Raw genomic sequence first — 20,808 nt, 5'->3', positions numbered from 1 at the left:
GCAGCTGTCTTTATTATATTGCAATTTACACATTAGGAATAGTACCCTCATAATTTGGAAGAGTTACTGCAATTCCAAGACTCATGCCTTACAGATTTTACTGCCCAAGTGCTAGGAGGTGCTGATTTATTTTTCACTCTGTTCCCTCTGCCTCTGCTTCCTCAGATAATATATTCCCTTACTTAAGACATTTTTCTCTTTCTCTTTGAAATTTATATTAAATCAATCAGTATTTCAAAATGGCATTTCTTTTTGTGTGCATAAAAAATTACAAGGTTCGCATGAGTAAGTCATTTAAAAATTATCGTATTGTGTACATGATTTTGGTGATAACCTGATTCATTCAAACTATTGAAAATGAACTTAACATCTCCCACACTCAGTTTTGTTTCTCAAAACTGACATTTAGTAAATGAAATAGATTATCTGGATATATTACAATAAAGGACTAAAGGTTTATTTAACCTTCAAGTAGAAAAATAAATGTGAGTAGGACCCTTTGAGGATACATTAGATATTTTAACTACACGGATAATGTATCAAGTACTTTTATGGTCCACCGCTGATCTAACTGTTGGTTAGACCCTTCACTTTTTAATGAATATCTCTCTAATATTAAATCCTAAGTAAAATAAAAAAAAATTTAAAGAATGTCATTTGGTTATAAGTTGAGGAGCAGCTGCTCTTCTTTGGTATAATCCCTCATTCTACATAAGTGTAGTTAATGTTTTGTTGTTATTGTTAAATTTTATTTTGAGTTCTCTGTACATATAAACACAGTCAAATGGTTGCCTTCCCTTTTTCCATTCCCATTTTCTATTATTAGTGACTTCCTTCAGGGAACAACTGTTAATAGTTTGGGGTTATGTACTAGTAAGCCTTTGAAGTACGGTGTCATTCATTCAGCTGATTATAATGCTATGTATGTCTTTGTTTAAATGTACATCATGGCAGGGCTAGAAAAACATTAAAGCTTATTCTGTTATTATACCAACATATTAATTAATTTTTTTTAGTAATAGCATAGCCTCGTAATTATGAGCAAAGGCCTTGGGATTGAAACTGGATTTAAATTCTGAACCTGCTATTTGCTAAGTAGGTGAACTTGACCAATTGCCTTATCTCTCACATGGGGATAATGATAGTACCTACTTCATAGCACACATCGGATGTCAGAAAACAAGGTAAGAGAGGCATACAAGGCATTGAGCACAGTGCCTGTCATTGTAATAGTCATTATTTACTATTATTAGTGGTATCGTAATTTTCATTATTCAAATATTAGTTTCATAATTTACATATACATTTTATCACACATTTTTAACTGTACCATATATCTCAGTTTTATGCACAAGCTCATAATTTAGCACATTGTTTAGTGCCTTGCTGAAATTCAAATACATTACTACTAGATGCCTGGCGCACGAAATTCTTGCATGGGTACGGTCCCTAGGCCTGGCCTGCAATCAGGGCCATCTTCCCTGGCTTCTGGCAGCTGGCCCCACCCCCTGCCACCACCCACCCCCGGTTCCCCATTCGCCATCAGGTGATCAGAGCCTGCCCGCCGGGGGAAGGGACCGAGAGGTTGGCCGGCAGGCCCCAATTGGACAATCAGGGCCTGTGGGCTAGGGCAGCTCCCACGTTGAGCTTCTTCCCCCTGGTGGTCAGTGCGCATCATAGCAACCAGTGGTTCTGCCATTCGTTCAACTTGCATGTTACCCTTTCATTATATAGTACTAGAGGCCTGGTGCACAAAATTCGTGAACTGGGGGGGGGGGTGTCCCTCAGCCCAGCCTGCACCCTCTCCAATCTGAGACCCCTCGGGGGACATCACTCTCACAATCTGGGACTGCTGGCTCCCAACCGCTTGCCTGCCTGCCAGCCTGATCACCCCCTAACCACTCCCTTGCCAGCCAGATCAACGCCTAACACTCCCCTGCCAGCCTATTGCCCCCAACTGCCCTCCCATGCTGGCCCTATTGCCCCTAACTGTCCTCCCCTGCCAGCCTGGTCACCCCCAACTGCCCTCCCCTGCTGGCCTGGTCGCTCCTAATTTCCCTCCCCTGCAGGCCTGGTCGCCCCCAAATGCCCTCCCCTGCTGGCCTTATCACCCACAACTATCCTTCCCTGCCGGCCATCCTGTGGTGGCCATCTTTGACCACATGGGAGCAGCCATCTTGTGTGATGGTGTGAGGGTCAATTTGCATATTACCTCTTTATTATATAGGATAAGTAAAACAGTACATACATCCACACCCAAGAATGTGTAGATATGTGTATGAATTTTTCCTACCAGATCCTATATCTACTGTTTTAGCAACTTCATTTTGAGTTCTATAATTAGAAAGTCAAACTAAATAAGAACTTCACATTTCTAATATTTACTCTGTTTTCCAGTGTGTCTTGTTTCAGAGAACATAAAATTGAACAGCTAACAAGAATTTGTCATTTAGCCAAGGTATTTATGCATCATTCTTGTGGAATTGTCAAGTCTCCCCCCACTCTGCTGGCTGCTCACGATTACTGATTCAATGACTAAGTTTTCACAAACGATTCTATGAGAATGCTGCCCAGGCTCAGCGTTGACTCCACAGGAAATTAAAATGTATGCTCATATGAAACTAATGCAAATTTCCAGAACGAAGGTACATACCTGCATTCAGAAAAGGTAAGTTGTCTTTTCCACTCACATTCTCTGGTGCTGAACATTCACATACAAGTGCACACTAGGAAAGAATATAAGAAAAGGAAAAGAAAATAGTTGAAAGTAATCAAAATAAGAAAATTATTTTGTTTGCAGAACAAGAGGCTATGCACATAGTTTCAAAAAATTCTGAACAAGATATTTTGTAACACTATTTTCAGCATTATCTCTATCATGAAGCTTGCTTAACTTGTGATTATTTATGTATAATATGATTGTATTATATGGTCATAGAGTACATTTTGGTTCTAGTTAATGACCACTTAGGAAAGAAAGTATAAACTGGGAAAGGACTGTCCATGAATGTTCCTAGTACAGCAAATTAGATTTGACAAGCTGAAGGATTTTGTTTCTCTGACAGCTGGAATGATTTTGAATCAATAAAAAGCAAATTATTTTCTAGATTTTTAAGTAAAGGCAACTTTAACATATATATATGTTGTAGCATTTAATTACATAAAGGAAAAGGAGAGTTTTGTCTCCAGAAAAACAGTGCAAACACCTGCTCATACAGTATGAGGACAATTTACAAATAACCTGATCCGGAGATGGGCAAGGCCGTGAGCCCTTACAAAACCTACACTTGTCTCCACAAAGAGAAGAGGCCGGGAGAAGCACATTGCCGTGTTCCTGGTGAGCAAACTTCGCGTGGGAGACAGTATCCCAGACAATCTATTAGTAAGCGTGGGACTGTCCTTCAGCTTCCCATGAAGCTGTAACTAACAGAGGAAGCAAAACTCTTCTGACCCCAGAGACCTATTTTCACACAAACCCCAGGATTTGTTTCTTCAAATGAATTTTCTTCTATTTCTAGCCAAAAAAAAAAAAAAAAAGCCGGGGAAGGAAAACAATAAATTTTCAGAGCAAATATTTCAAACTGAACAAATAAATGCAGATAAAAAGAAAACAAACAAAAACCCAGCAATTTCTTCTGGTGATGAGTTCTGTGGGAAACAGCCGCTCTTCTGGAGTGCTCGGCCTTCCTCAGAAGGTTCCACGGACTCAGACCGCTCTCCCCAGAAGAGGGTGTCAGAATTGCTTGGGCTATTTCCTAACTGTCCAGTCTGTCTCCCTCCACCCTTCCTTCCCCAGGCACTGTCCCCTATTTGAATCACAACCACTGAGGTCGCCGGTAATGATGGATTATAGGTATATATAGATAGATGAAGAGATAGAAATAGATGATATAGATGATATATAGTTATAGATATATAGATATAGAGTTAGAGATAGAGATAGATATAGATATAGAGATAGAGATAGAGATATATTGATATAGATCTATCTATCTGTGTATATATATATGTATATATATATATATGATGCTCATGAATTTTGAGATATAGGACTTTAAGTGAGGTCACTGGAAGGCTTTGGGTTCATACTCTCAGGGAGTTAAGGAGCCAGGAGGAATGGCATGTTCTGTGTTACATTTTAGTAAGTGCTCTGCTGAGAATAGACTATGGTGGGGGCCAGTGCTGGGAGGAGGAAGGAGGGAATCAGGGGGGCATTTAAGAGTCTACTGTAAAAATGTAGGTGACAGTCAATGTTGGTAACAGGGAAAGGGTCATGAGTCCTTGGATTCTGGATTCACTTAGAAGTCACAACCAACAGGATTTACTGACATATTGACTGTGAATATGAGACAAAGAAAGGAGTAAAAAATGACTTCAAATTTTTTTTTAAAAGTTTGGATACCTAATGCAATATTTCACCTAATATATTGGCTTTGTAAAATACTAATAAAGTGTTAGTATTTCTTTTGTGAATTTTCTTTCTACTGCTATGTGATATTAACACATTGTCTTCTAATTCTATGTATACATATATCAAATAAAAGCTTGAACCAGAGTAATATGGTGAATGACCATCTGCTCTATCTTCCCTGGATGAGAAACATACATATAATAATAAAAATATAATTTGAGGAAACAAGTAAGTATGTGAGAGGAGAAAGTTTGGATTTTTTTATATTTTACTTCATGCTCTGAAGGCTATGTAAAATTCAAAATTAAAATGCTGTATTTTATATCAGAGGTATTATTATGAACTGAACTGTGTTCCTTGAAATTCATATGTTGAAGCCCAAACACCCAATGTGACTATATTTGGAGTCAAAACCTTTATGGAGGCACTTAAGGTTAAAAGAGGTCATAGGGATGGGGCCCTAATCTGATAGGGCTGGTGTCCTGCAAGAAGAGGCAGACATCAGAGCTCACCCTCCTGTCTGTGCACCTGCACCGAGGAAAGACCATGTGAGGACACAGCAAGAAGCCTGCAGGCCAGGAAGAGAGGTATTGCTAAGAACTGAATTATCAGGCATTTTAATTTGGAACTTCCTAATACTGAGAACTGTGAGATAATCAATTTCTGTGTAAGCTACCCAGTCTATGATATTTTATTATGGCAGCTGAGCTGATTAATATGGGTATTAATATTTTATCTGCTTCAATATACATGAGAGATGATGTGTCATGTACCCACATGACTACGGGTCTAAGTGTAGTTTCTTTTCTTTCTCCGCCATAAATGCAAACCAGTGAAAGGGATGTTATTTTCAGGATATCCTTTCTTTCAGTGACTTTGTCCTTTCATATGTTTCAGTCATTCACTAACTTTGGGATTTAAATCCCCAGTAGTAACAAACTGTGTTAATACACTTCACTGATTTTGAATACGTGAATCTGCAAAAGGGTGTCTGTGTTTGCATTTCTAACAAACACCCGAGATGATCCTGACCACGCTTTGAAAACACTGACATAAAGTTATTTCCACACGACTCTCCTAAATGCCATGCAGAGTGGACTTACTCCATGTTCTCTTTCAATCACCAATATTCCCCGGGACTGCCAACAGAGTTTATAGAAAATTTTATTAAAAAAATTTGCAAAAGGTCAAGGTTTACTAAGAATCAGACAGGACGAAGGTACTGCCGACAAAGCTCGCCGTGTTTACCATTTCTGTCACCTGTGACTCGTACACGGTTTGTGCTGACACCGCCACCTCCTAATTCTAGAACAGCTCGGTAAGGTCTCTTTTAAGTTCACATGACTAAGTCAGAAACATAAAGCAGGACTTGGGTGGGGCATATTCCTGCGTATCGAGTTCTCCAGTTATGAAAAGACCATGATTCAATTTGCGCTACCTCAGAATAGAATAAAGAAATAAAGGGGTAGATGAACTTTGAGAACAGAGAGGCAGCTAGTAATAGAGTCAGAGGCAGGGAAAGTAGCCTAACTTAGAAATGGGACATGTGTCTGCTCCTGGTCTGGCTCCTGGCCACAGGTCCAGGCACCATCATCTGCCTATTTCTGATCTCAGACCCTGCTTACCCTCAAAATCCTCCCTCCTTAATTTTGATACACGTGGTGCTAAGATGAGTCTTATATAGAACTCCGAAGGACACGAGGACCAAATGAAGGGACTAACACAAACCCTAAGAGGTTCTGCTAAGAAACTTCATCTCAGCCCTGACATTTGGAAGCAACCTGATTCAAACTCCAGGCCTCCTTGGAATATTTTCATGATCCGGGATATGCTCCAAGGGAGAGCAGGAGAACAGAGAGAAACAGGCTTTGCCTATCCTGGGGCCAGAACTATATATATATATTTGAAAAAGAGTCTTACATTTTGTAAAGTTAATGATTCATTAAGTGTTACATAAACACCATCTTCCATGTAGATGTTTCCTTACCAACAAAATTCAAATGTTCCCAGATAAGAGTCACTAAGCTAGACGTTAAGTCAGAATGAGCCTTGTCATTTAAAAAATGTTCGTTTATGGAAAGGCAGGAATTACAGTGTGTACACAAGCTCATGTTCCTGAAAAGAACTATTAGCAGTTTTGAAGCCTGTCCCCTATGTCTCAATAAAATAGGCAATTGCATTCCTGAGACAGGAATTTGGGCTAATACTCGATATCAAGTTTTCATCTCCTGCAGAAAAGGGAGTAGAAAGTAAAAGGCCTGGCCACATCTTGAGAGGCACTGGAGCCTTTATCCTGGGCTTCAAGGAAGCCCCTTGGCCGCCAGCAGGCATCGCCCCTCCTCCAGAGCTGACCCTCCGCTGTGTACAATTCCCTGCTTCTCTCTCTGCAGTTTCATAAAGCACAATGTTATCAAATCTGCCTCCTTCACATAGGAATGAAATCTAAGTTCAAACTGCATCTTTTTCCAGAGAGGGTTTTGAGAATAGGGAAATGGTTACTTGTGGTAATAGTCCTCCAAGAATTTCCTGGGCATCTCCTGAAGGGTTAATTACGGCAGAATGCAACAGTGATCAACTGAGAAGAGGCAGCGTGGACACAGGGGCGGGCGGAGAAGAGGAAGATGTTTCTGAGTGGCACCTGGCTTTGCATAGTTCCATGCAAACAGCCTCAGCTTCAGAGGATGAAACACACTTCTGGTACTCAAATTGCAGAGCTGATTTCTCATTTAGCTCTTGAAGAATGAGATTTCATACCCCACAGAGGTGTTGGTGATTCAGATATCTGGTGAAGATGATCATTTCTAATTTAATTTGTGCAATGAGTTGGCTGAGACCCTACCTTTTGTCCCTGCACATCTGCCGTGATGTGGTCGGCTTCCCCATCCTCAATCTCCCCCATCTTCACGACACTGACTTCTATGGTGCCAACAACTTTGCCACCATCTGAAGTTCTGCAACCAAAAATAAATGACATGGAAAGGTAAGACGCTTCTCTCTTCTTAAATTGCAGTAATCCCCCCTTACCTGTGGTTTCTCTTGCTGTGGCTTCAGTTACCCTGCTATCAACTGTGGTCCAAAAACATTAAATAGAAAAGTCCCAGAAATAAACAATTCATAAGTTTGAAAAATGCACGCTGTTCTGAGTAGCAGGATGAAATCTCGTAGAGTCCTGCTCCATCCTGCCCAGGACATGAATCATCCCTTTGTCCAGCCTCTCCATACAGTACACACAGTATAATAAGATATTTTGAAAGAGAAAGACCACATTCACATAACTTTTACTACAATATATTGTTATAAGTGCTCTATTTTATTATCAGTGTTATTCATCTCTTACTGTGCTTACTTATAAAGCTTAACTTATAAAGCTTACTTTATAAGTTAAGCTTTATCATAGCTATGTATGTACCAGTAGAAGAAAAAACAGGAGAACAGTATACGTAGGGAGTGGTCCTATCCATAGTTTCAGGCATCCATGGGGGATCTTGAAATGCATCCCCCGTGGATAAGGGAGGGCTATGCCCATACATGTCTGATTCTGAAAACCACTAACCTTGCTATTTACTTCAATGGTTTTAATTAAACAAATCTGCTTAAACCACAGCAAAGCATGTTAATGTTGGTGTTGTTTTTAATTTCAAAAGAAAATGAACCATGAATTTGCAAGGTAAGTACATGGATTGTCAAAACTGACTCCATGAAGGTGAAAGCCCCTCCAGGCTGGCAGGAGTGGCCTCAGCATCACGGGTCAGGGCCCTGCTTGGCAGCCTCCACATCTCTGCAACTGCGTAAGCCACAGCCCCTCTACACCAGGTACATAGGATCTTGTGCGCATCTACTACAGAAAACACAGCTGAATAAAAGGCAAAAGGCAGCACACATCCCTATCTTCCTCTATGACTGGGCCATTGGCTACAAAATTTGATTTTGTATCATTTTTCTTTCTAAGAGATCAGGTAAAGAATATTCTCTGCTAGCAACCATAAGGAAGTTAAGGAACATGCAGAGCAGAATTTAATCATAGAGATTGGTTAGTACAACTTTTTACTTTTTCAGATAAAAAACCTGAGACTCAAAAAGATGGAAAGACTCGCCCAAGGTAACAAAGCGGCAAAACTGAAAACCCAGGTTTCTGTCATTTTCAAATGTTGGTCACTGAGCAACTAACTCTTCTCTATTTAATGATGATGATGATGATGATGTTGTTATTAAGATTCCATCGGGGTGGGGGGGTGGGGGAGAGGGATAAACAAAAAAAACAAAAAAAGATTCCATCAACATTATTGTTTTAAACATGCATATTTTATGGTTGACAATAATAATGAAAGCTAAAAACAAAATGAACAACCACTATCTTTTAAGATTCTCTAATTTCTTTCTCTGGACAAGAAAATATACAGAATAAATGATGCCATCCTACCATGGAAATACTGTCACAAGTAATGGATATTTCTCCCTTTAACCTTCTAGAAAATAGATAGCAAATCACCCCACAGCTATGATGTACTGCTATAATTTCTAAGACTAACTAACAAATAGTAGTCACATGACAATTGGTTTTCTTTATATAATCATATTCTTTTCTGAAACATTTTTAACTTTAATTTGAATACCTATACTGTCTTTCTTTCAACCAATTCCTTCTACATGTCACTACTTTATTGTTACAGGTGTCGGAGAAGAGGAAAATTAGTAAAAGGAATTTGCCAAAATGCTAATTAAAATAATGACTAAGTTAAGTAACAATTATATTACTAGATAATTGATTAAGCTTTTGAGAAAACTGAGAAAGAAAATTCTGGTGAACATATATAGCTAGTGTTATAATGTAATAAAATAAAGATTATGTACATAAAAAGTTATTTACTTGTTAAATAGCATATTAAGATTTCATATTAAAATATAAAATTCTTCTTGGCATTTCTTAATCACTAAATCATAACATTGATTCAAGTATTTAAAATTAATATATAAAACTTAATCATTCATCACAAAAAAAGATGTGTATGTGGATGACAGTATAATCTTTTTAGTGAAAAACTATATTAGCTTCAATTCTGGGATGGTTATAAATAATTCATTATACCATTTTCCAGTTGAAAATGACATAAAAACTTGTCATAAGTTATGATATGACATAGCTCTGTACAAGTTTTCAGTACCTGATAGTAAAACAGTTTATTAACAAGAACCTTCATTGGCACTACCCATAATTATTTTTCTAAGAGATCTGCAGACTTTATCCTCCTAATCTGATCATTAATAACAATTAAACATACCTGTTTCTTCTTTGAGAATTGTTTAAAAATTTGTGCATGAACAAACTGAGGTAGCTTAATACAAAACCTATAATAACATTCTAATTTTTTCCTTGAACTAAACCAAGGAATGCACATAATGATTTGAAACAGAAGGCAGATGTTCCACAGCCTATCCCAGGACTGCGTAATAAACCAATATATGCCATAATGGTAAAAAGTGTGAACTCAGGAATTTGAGCTATCTGCTAGCTGCATAACTGTGGGCAAGGGACTTAGCTATGCAAAACTTCCTTTGTAAAATGGAGATGATGGTAACTTTGTTATAAGGATTACATTGACATTTTTGTAAAGTGCTCAGCACAATGCATTATACAAGATAAGTGCTTCTTCCTTCCCCCCCACCTCTTTATCCTAGTAGTAGAAGTAGCAGCAGCAACATAATTATTATTGCCATTAATGTATTATATTATATTTAATTTTATTCTCTCCAGAAGTATTTTATTAAAATTGGCATTAAATATTATTGAAAAAGATTATAAGATCTTATGCCATATATGAATTTCAACAGTGATTATGTACTCACTAGAGATAGAAAGCCTTACTAATAAAAGATGATGTTCTAAAGCTTACATTCCTAACAGTGCAAAAAGCACAAGTTTATAAATAATTACAATGACAGCAAGCATTTCAAAGAGCCAAAGCAGATGACTGAGCAATGTCCTGTGGGAGTAAGCTTCTGAACCATATTTCTATCTGTTTCCTTTGAAATAGTATCTGGCTATTTTTTGAATAATTTTTATGCCTTTGGGTTTCCTACTTCTATTTATCTACTAAGACTTCTACTTATTCCCAGAGCAAACTTAAAGCAAGGGGCTTGGTTAATCTAGCGACACTAGAGGGATTGTAGAATCAATATTCCACCTTCCCCTGAACCATTGTGTTTAAAACACTCTAAATATCCTAAAGGATGCCTCTTCATCTGAGATTTGTGGGAGACAGAATGGGGAATCCAGGTTATAAACTAAAGAATTGAAGCCAATGAGCTGGCATTTAAAATGCAGAACAGTTCATTATTCATTCTGTATCAATTTACCACACCCAGTGTATGGATATTCAACACTTCCCTCCAATCAGGAGAATCACAATTGAACTATGTATTCCCTTTCTCCAAAGGCTGTTTCAAAGATCATTTAGTAGAAATTTAGGAAAAATTTATATTCTTAAACTCTTAATTATGCTTTCAACCCATCAGGTTGGGGAGGCTAGTGATAGTTGCTTAGCAATTATTCATCACAAAAATTCTGAGTTGTCTGTAATGGAAATTCATCATATCTGTATGAAAGATATATTGAAGAGAGTTCTGGGTTTGGAAGCAAGAAACCCAAGCACTACTTCCAGCTCAGCTACTAACTAGCTGTGTGACAAAAGACATAATCACTTAAATTATCTGGATTTTAGTTTCCTTTATGGCAAAACAAAGAGTCAGTTTCTAATAGCTGTTCTATAATATCAGCAGGAATCACTAATCATGCACTAATCACTCCTGTAGTTCCATAATATTATTCTATCATAGGTACCATAGGCCATCATAGGCTGGTGCAACCTTGGGGAAAATCTGAGACACATTCTAACCTATCGCGCTCACTCCCACCTTCCTGTCCAAACTTTCCCCAAAACAAAGTACATGATAAACCTGGGAAGAAATTCCAAAATCATAGCCCAATAAAAGAGCGACTTTTTCTTATTTGATCCAATGTATACATATACATTTTTCTGGCATTATGTCATTTTTACAAGGATACAAATTTGACTGAGCCAAGAAACACTTTTTCGAAAAACTTATTTGGCAATAAAAACAGGCTGTAGTAAGAAATAACTACCTCAATCTACGTGAAGGGGGAAGAAAACAACACTCTGCCATTTCAGTCTATTGCCAGGTCATTACCACTAGTTAATGCAGACAGCTGTAAGAGAAATAAAAAATGGGGTAGTCCATGGCTGCTAAAGTATTTCCATCACAACGTTGAGTTCCTATTTATTTCAGCAGGTACACTTAAATATTCAATCATGCCAACAAGATGAAAGACAACAAAGAGGAAAATTTCAGCAATACAAATCCAAACTCCCTTCTCACTTAGGTTTTCAGCATGCATAATACATTCGTGATTAAGGCTTTTTAAAATCTGCCTTTAGAATAACTCCCCTAATGCTTCCTAATGACACATTCCATTTCCTATGCGGAAACATACAAACATTTTTACAAGACTGAAAAAAGGTGATGGGGACAGTCTTCTAACAAAGGACAATTTCATTACATCCTTCCTCTAAGCTTCTTCACCACCTACTATATCTTCCTTAGTAGAGCAAAAAGAAAAAAACAAACCTACCATTGGAAATGTGAAACAGTAACATGTAAATAATTCCTCTACTATGGAAATGCCACAGAGAGACAAACCAACAAGTGACTTTGTAAATATCCAGGGGGAACCCATCATTAGCACTGTCAGTCTGTGTGAATATAAAGTAAGCCTGGTGCTATGCGGAGGACTCTTCAGCTGTGAGATGTGCCTTGCATTTAAACCACCTAGACAAGTAACTGGGAAACGAAGGTCTCACCTGGACAGAAAAATAAACAAAGGCCATAAGTAAGCAGAGTGAGTGAGTACCCCCGATGATCTTCCTGGTGAATTTATTTACCTGGCAACGCTAGATTTACTTAGGGCTCACAAAAGTGAGGGTTCTATTTAAGTATGTATAACTAAACATATCTCTATCCTGGCTGAAATTCAGAAATGCAAGAAGCCATATAATACTTTCAAACTAGAACTCAAATAAAATGTTTTAGTAGTTCTATTAGTACTTGCACACTAAGGTTTAGTCCTTGTTTTGTGTTTTGTGTTTTGTGTTTTTTTTTTCTTTTTTCTTTTTTCTCATTACAAGCTGGCCTTCAGAAATTCCATCTATTATTATGGGATTCAACTATCTCTTCTATAAGACTCTACAATTCTATATTCCCTACTCTGTCCTGATTTCCTGATTTAGAACTCCAATTTCCTTTTGTCCTGACATCATTATTTCACACTCTGTAAGCCTGAAATCTATCATTTCCTTTTCTTAAACTCAACTCACATCGACAGCCATAGCATTCTCCAAAGACCAAAAACCACAGACTTTTCCACCTCTACTTTTGCTTTGCCCTGTCACTACCTTCCAAGAAGTCACCACATCCTGTCCATAAAGTTTCTTCCATGTGTTCCTCTCCAATGGCAACATCCCAATTAGTTTCATCACCTCTGTTATGTTACACCTGGAGAACCTACCTCCCATCTGCCGGTATCTTTCTCTTCTATTCCATTCATGTCAGGTTTTCTTCTTAAAGCCTTGCTGTCACTATTTTACTTCCTTTCCTGTGTTCTTAGATATTGCTCAATGCCGATCCAGAGAGTCTGAAGTATAGCCTATCTTCAAAGACCTTATATCAGGACTTATCATGAGGTATGGACATCTCGGTGTCTTTGGTTCAAATTGGTTCATATCATCACACACCATTAAATAACAGAGTGTGCTTTAGTGGAAAATGCCATCAGCATTAACAAAATTCTCAGTCATGGTGTTGGCTCTTTGCAGTAAAGAGATATGTAACCATGAGCAGGCAACTCAGACTCTATAAAATTTTCCAAATTATACATATGAAGATAATAAACATCCTACTTATCTCAGATTTATGTGACCAAAAATAAAATCTTAAATTTAAATCTAAAAATGCTTTAGGAGTCCTATAGTCACACAGTGTGGGCCATGAAGCTTCAAGAGCACAGCATGGGTAGGTTGACTCTCTGTTTTTTAGACTAATTGGCATGTAGAGTTCTCTTTACTGCTAAATTGCCCCTATAAAATTAGCTACAGCAAATCTTTGCCTCCTTGTGACTCTATTTGGAAACTTCTTGTTTCAATGTGAAATGTGAAATACAAACCATCTCCTTGAATGTAAGAAATACATTGCTGAATAACAAACAACCACAAATTCAGTAACTGAAAGCCACACCATTTGTTATCTCACAGTTTCTACAGATCAGATGTCTAGGCCAAGTCCTTTACACAGGGTCTCACAAGCCTAAAATTTATGTCAGCTAAGCTGCATTCTCATATGTTAGACCTAGAAAATAATCCTCTTCCCAGCTCTTTCAAATTTTGTTGGTAGAATTCATTTCCTATGGCTGAGGCATGTCTCTTTATTCCCTCCTAGTTATCGCTGGGATGACACTCAGCCCCAGAGGCCACCCTCAGGTTCTTACCATGTGGCCCTCTCCATAGGCAGCTCACCAGATGGCAGTTTGCTTTTTCAAGGTCAGCAGGAGAATGTCTCTCTCTAGTCTGCTAAGAGGGTGTCAGTTTGATATCTCAGATACCCAGTGAATAAGATGTTTTAAGGAGGGAGTGATCCACTGGGCAGATATGCTAAGAAAGAGGAGCATGGAGAATTTTCCATTGGATTCAACAATATGGAAGCCATTCATTCCTGATCATGACAAAAGCTATTTAGGTAAAGTACTAGGGATGAAAGCCTGATGAGAATGGGTTCAAAAGACAATCATAGGAGTCACAGTAGAGACAGTTCATAAAATGGTTCATCTATGAAGAAGAGCAGAAAAAATGGAGTATAAGTTAGAAGGCAATGTGAAAGATTTGGCAGCATTTTTTAATGCTACTAGACATGATCTAGTACAGAGGAAATAATTATAATACAAAAGTAAAAGGGGATAATTGTTGGAGTAATGTCTTGGATAGGTGAGAAAAGATGCAATCTAAAAGATGAGTAGAGGGGTTGACTTTAGACATGAAGCAGAGTTCATCAACAGTAACAGAAGGAAGGCAAAGTAGATGTTGGTAAGTTGGTAAATAAAGCGTGAGAAATTGTCAAATTCCTCTTCTCAGTGAAACAGAAACCAGACAAATCCACTGAGAATGAGGAAGAGGGGAGATATTTTGGAGGTCCTTGGAATAAGGAGGTGTGAAATAATGGTCAAAAAGGTTGGGAGGGCAAATGGACCAGGGGAATCAAGTAGGAATATAAACTAGTAGTGAACGCACCCAGGAAGTTAGGGGTCATGATCCCTAATGGAACCAAGAAGCATGGAAGTTGGGCTATCCTAGCCCACTTGAACAAAATGTTGGATTTAAGCAGTTTTTGTTGTTGTAGCTGTTATCTTTATTCCATCCATCCATCCATCCATCCATCCATCCATCCATCCATCCATCTTCTGCTTAGAAAGTATAGTAATAGAAGAGGGGCACAGCAGTTGAGGGTGTGTGCAAGGAAATTGTTTTGTTATTTCTCAGCAATGGACCATACAACTTCAGCTATGAAAGAAGAATTCTGGATATGGGGGAGGAATCTGTGAAGAGTGAAGACATTATTTTAGATCAATGACTTGATACAGTCAAGGAGCAACTAGGAAGATACTGGAAAGATCTGATATGGAAATTAGAAAATAGAATACAGTACTTAAAATCAAGACTCTGGAGGGGTGGAATTAATGACAAAATCTAGGGAATGACCATGGAGTGGGTTGTGAAGGAGGGCAGAGAAAATCCTGAAAGCCCAGTGAACTGAAAAGATCATCTACATGGCTATGGAATCACAAGATGTGTAAGAGGAGCAGTGCTAAAGAGGACACAGTGAATTGCAAGTTAAAATCCTCATCCAATAGTGACATCTTTAGGTCATATCAGTAATGAGAGAACCCAATGGTATATCGGAGGCTGTGAGCCTCAATCCAGGAGAGTTTTCAGAGGATGCTCATCCTACACCAGGTAGCCACTTAGCAGAGCTGTCAGGGAGAGGGAGCCAGCTCCCAGTTAAGTAACGAATAATGACCAAGGAGAGGGGATGGGGCTGAGGAGGCACCTCAGGTATCAGGATAGAGTTGGGAACCAGAGGCCACCAGGGACAGATTAAGAAGTGGACAAACAGGAAAAATGATGGGCGGCCATGTGGACGAAGGATATCTGCACGGGGACCCAAGAATGAGTAAAGGTTATTGACACAAGAAGGAAATTCAGTTAACCTAGCCAAAATATGCAAGGACAGACAGGGCAGCACTAATTTTAAAATACTATAAAACCTGAAATTTCCCATTCTCTGAATTTAACTTGTTTTGTTACATCACATTGACACTGCATTACTAAATCCTCTGGTAATTATTTCATAGGTCAAAATGTGACTGATTCACAGTTAAAGCAGTGTAGGTAGAACAATAAAGGTTCCTACAGAAATTTTTGTTCAAAGGAAGGAAAATAATTAAAGCAAAGTTCAAGACACACTGTTACACAGAAATTATATATCATTCTTATTCATGCCAAATGGAATCTGAAGGTCAACAGAAATAAGTCAAATGCCCTGCACCAGTTTTTCATTATAAAGTGTATGGGAAAACAATACTTTTTTATCAAAAAATCTCCCTTTAAAAGCTTTATTTTTAAATTTTTTATTATAAGAGAGCATATATATTAATAATTAAAAGATATTTATCTCATCTCTAAAAAAAATCCATGTAAGAAAAATAATGGGTGTGGGTATTCAGTAGGCTGAGGTTCTCAAAAAAAGTAGAAAGAGTGAAAATGAAGTCACAGGATTAAAATTTTCAATGCAACAGAGATTTCTCTATATCCTTTCGTAAGTTTTTGAGAACTGAATTGAAGTTAGTATTCCAAATAAAAGTTTTACTAGCTTGAAACAACTCTGGATGTAGCTATTTTCTCCTTCATTCCAAGATAAACTCCTGAGAACTCAGTATCAAAATTGGATAAAATCTGAGAATGCTTGAGCAGAAAGTAATCTTAAGTATCATCCAATTCATTTTGTAGAAACTGAGGCCCTGAGAGGTTAAGTGAAAGGTTCAAGGCCACCTCACAAGTCATCAGCAGTAATGGAATTTGTCCAAGAACATTAGCAATCAGAAGGCAACATCTGATTTTTTAAAATTCATTCTGAAAATCAAAATATGAAATGGTAATTTATTGATCAATTTATTTTTAGCTTCTTGGTCAATAAGTAGTCAGGTTACTCATAGCTTCTGTCCGAATTGGCTACAAATCCAGTTCTCATGATCTTCTTGGATTTGATCATTTGCTAGAACAGTTCACAGAACTCCGAAAAGTACTTATTTCACCAGTTTATTGTGTTTTAAAGGATTTTATAAAGGGTATAACCAGATGAAAAGATACATAAGATCCTGAGTGAAGGAGCTTCTGTGCCGTGGAGTTGGAATGTACCACCCTGCCACAACATGAATGTGTTCACCAACCCAGAAGCTATTTGAACTCAGTGCTTTTGACATTTTTCTGGAGGGTTGCTCACATAGGCATGATTGATCATTCACTCAATTTCCAGCCCCTCTCCATCTCAGGGAGGATAGGTGTGGAGCTGAAAGTCCTAAGCTTCTAATTATGTCTTGGTCTTTCTGGTGGCCAGCCGGCACCCAGGAGCCCAGCTGTCTCTTACCCAGAAGAAAGATAAGGTATCTCAGAAAGCAGTTTCTTAAGAGCTTTGGAGTGGGCTGTTAGGAGCTGAACTAAACCAACACAAGTCAATGAAATTTTTTTTTTCAGAATAGGACAATAAACATATTGACCAATATTGAAGAACAAAAACAAAAAATCTACTTCCTGGAATCATATGTCTAATTAATGCTAGAATTTGGACCACAATCCTAAGCAGTCATGTGACTTGGCTTCCAGTCTTAGTTAATGCAATAGGCAATCTACATGGCCATCCTACAACCTGCACTTAAACTGCATGAATCAGCATTATGCACTGATTATTAATATGCATAACTCAAACAGAAGGGGAAACTCTTGCCCAGAATGGGTAATCATGAGCACTTGTGAAATGTTACTTGTTCCATTCTCGGCCTCTCTTCTAGCTTAAGAGTTGCCCAGGATTCCATTCTTCAGATTAGTTCCAGAAGAAAACTCTCCTGATACTTGTAAATTCATTAGCTTTCCTTTATGACTCCATCTCTCTGTATCTCTAGGTGGAACATTTGAAACTATTTCACTGAGGAATGAACCTGTAGGTGTAAGAAAGGAAAAACTACCATCCAGAAAATATAGATATCCCTTTATTTATTCATCTTAGCTCTGAAATGCAACGAATATTGGACGGCTTCATTTTATGTCCATGACTAGCATTTTTGAACTTAAAGAATTTACAATAACAATATTTGAGGAAAAGAAGCAATTTCATAACAAATATTATAAAACCAGTTACACATATTTTTATTCTTTTCCCTTCACTGGAGCTTCATATATCCTTTATTATCTCAATATATTTTTCAAATGAACTTGGCAGGAAAGATAATGTCACTCAAACAGTCCTTCAAGGACAGGAGGAATTTGAAGAAAGCAGAGATGGCATGAAAGAAAAAACAGGGAGTAAACTTTATTTTCTATTAAAGTATGAAGGGATCCATTCCTTAAAAGCTGTAATACGATCCCATAATTTAAGTTCACCTCAGTGATATTAATTTCATTAGTAGGCAGATGGGAAATTTTAAGCAAAGTAATTAACTCCTGGTGACAGTTATGAAACTTCATTTTCTCCAGTATCACAATCACAGGCTTATCCTTAAAGTACTTTAAAGGTTCTGTCATTTGTTCATAAAGGCAGTTTATTTCTACTAGTCTAAGAAATGAGGCTCAAAAGCTAGGAAATTTAGTGCTAGTTGGCAGTTGGCAAAACAAACAAACAAACCCAAGGATCCTTAGAAACTGTCTCTCTTATTTACTATGTAAATCCCTGGAAAAACTTCAATTTGATTCTAGATAAGAGAAAATTAATCCCCATTATACATCATTTCTAAATTGAGGATTGAAACTTTTAATCTTGCTTTGAATTAGAGAAACTACATCAATATTGGGGAAGATAAAAATAAAATAAAATTTACATTATCTGCCATATCTTTAATGGATGGTTGAGTATTAAACCAAGTTTATCATGGCACTTTAAATTTGTTTTTAACAATAGTAAGTTTTAATGGAATGTGTTTGTTTACTTTCCAGTTTACATATGTAAACATCAGAAAGATGTAACATTAAATACACACACACACACACACACACACACATACACACACACATAGAGGCCCGGTGCACGGGATTCATGCACTGGTGGGGGGCGTGGCCCGTGGGGATCAGCCCGCTGTGGGAGCGCTGCTCAGTGGCACTCCCACTGTGGGAGCGCACTGACCACCAGGGGAAGCTCCTGTGTTGAGCATCTGCACCCCGGTGGTCAGTGCACATCATAGGAACTGGTTGACCTGTTGTTCTGGTCATTCTGCTATTAGGTCGCTGGGCTTTAATTATATAGGATATATGTGAATTTGGTCATTTCATTTGCTATTGTAATAAGTAACGTAATATAGGCTCAGTAGTACTTAGGTCAGGTCCAATTTAACCTGCCTTCAATCATTTCAGTTAATTTTAGAAGCTTTCTATGCAAGATGGCAAAATTGTCCCATAATATAACAAAGTCATCAGTGCCACACAATGTTATAAAGAAGAATCCTAAGTTACCTGATTATCTATTGAATTCTAATAAGCTTAAGTATTTTCATCAAGGGACCCAATGGATCACCCATAATAAAGTTGGGCCCATTGCTAGAAACAACCCCTCCCCCCGTTGTAACACAGCCTTGAGAAAAATAGTCTATTTATATTGGTGCAAAATGCAATAATGTGAAGCAAAATAAACTTGCCTATTCCTGTTTATCTCTATCATTTTATCTTTGATCCCATCCTTCTCTTCTGCCTTGTTAAAATCGTTTATCATATTACTTTTGTGTGTTTTCCATTTCCTTATCTCACATTCACAAAATAGTCTTCTTCCTTTTCCTGACTCCATTCCTTATCTTAATGAAGTCTTATCGCAAAGAATCTCTTTCAAGCACACTTTTACCACAAGACAGCCATGCTGTGACGCAGAACCAGAGGCATCAGTGCATTTCATTTAATGGGTTAGGACAGACAATCCTGAGGTAGAGCATCCCTATAGAGGAAATGCATTGTCAAGGGGCAGGTCACTTTCTATATTTTCTCAGGCATGATACCTCCAGCACAGTTCACTCATATATATTAAGAACTGACAATGTGCTAATGCAAGAGCAAAGTCAAACCTCATTGGAAACACAGTTAAAAAATTATGACCTTCTAGGGATGATTAGCCTCTGTTAGCTGGAGCAGGAATGATTGGCTCTGACCTGCTTCTTCTGGTACCCACTCCCAAGCCTGATGATAGAAACATGGTCCTTTGGTGATTGAGGAGCTGATGGTAAGCGGGGATGGTGACCCGACCTTGTCACGGACATGCTTGGAGAGACTGGTGTCTCAGTTTTTAATGATAGTAAATTTGGAGAACACCAGGGTCTTCTGGATGTGCTTATTCCTTGGCAAGGGGTATCACAAATGGAGGAAAAATAATCCGAAGGCAGCGTGGGCAACAATCGAAGTTGCAACACTGACACACAAACATTGTTGTGCTCTCTTGCTGCCTCAAGTTGAAACTGGGCTCAGAGAAACACAGGGACTCTGACTGCACATTTAGAAAATGCAAAGTACACAGAAGTCATTATAAACAAGAGAGGAAGTGGGAGGAAGTGGTGATTAGTGTCGAGAGCAATGTGTGTGGCAAGATGAGGCTGAAAAGCAGAGGTGCTGTTTTGTATATCTTGGCCAAGGTTTTTGCATATATTCATGTTCACATTCTTGCTTATTCGGGTGTGAGGGGACAGTAGGAAGGGACATAAAGTTTAAAATAGGAGAAGAACATGGTCCGATAAGAATTTCCTATTATTAAAATTACTAGAAGCCTGGTGCACGGAATTCATGCACTCAGGGGTGGGGGGTGTCCCTCAGCCCAGACTGCATCCTCTTGCAGTCTGGGAGCCCTCAGGGGATGTCCGATGGCTTCAGTCAAACATCCTTAGCACTGCTGCAGAGGCGGTAGAGATTCCCACCACTGCTGCTGCACTAGCCAGCCATGAGCCCAGCTTCTGGCTGAGCGGCGCTCCCCCCGTGGGTGCATACTGACCACCACAGGACAGCTCCTGCATTGAGCATCTAACCCCTGGTGGTCAG

At 38.4% G+C, this 20,808-nt stretch overlaps 1 protein-coding gene across 5 annotated transcripts in view; it reads right to left on the bottom strand.

The window, feature by feature from the left end:
• INPP4B (inositol polyphosphate-4-phosphatase type II B) overlaps window positions 1-20,808 on the bottom strand; it is a 564,192-nt gene that overhangs the window by 160,146 nt on the left and 383,238 nt on the right. For all 5 annotated transcript variants that reach the window (XM_079772160.1, XM_079772161.1, XM_079772164.1 and 2 more), the window contains 2 exons: window positions 7,251-7,362; window positions 2,654-2,726 (listed from right to left, as the gene is read on the bottom strand). In XM_079772160.1, coding sequence (XP_079628286.1) covers window positions 2,654-2,726; window positions 7,251-7,362 — 185 coding nt within the window. The remainder of the gene's footprint in view (window positions 1-2,653; window positions 2,727-7,250; window positions 7,363-20,808) is intronic.

This window comes from Cnephaeus nilssonii, assembly GCF_951640355.1.
Source record: "Cnephaeus nilssonii genome assembly, chromosome: 5".
In the NCBI taxonomy this organism is placed as follows: domain Eukaryota; kingdom Metazoa; phylum Chordata; class Mammalia; order Chiroptera; family Vespertilionidae; genus Cnephaeus; species Cnephaeus nilssonii.
Note: the sequence above shows the minus strand (reverse complement) of the source record. Positions and strands in the feature narration are given on the sequence as shown.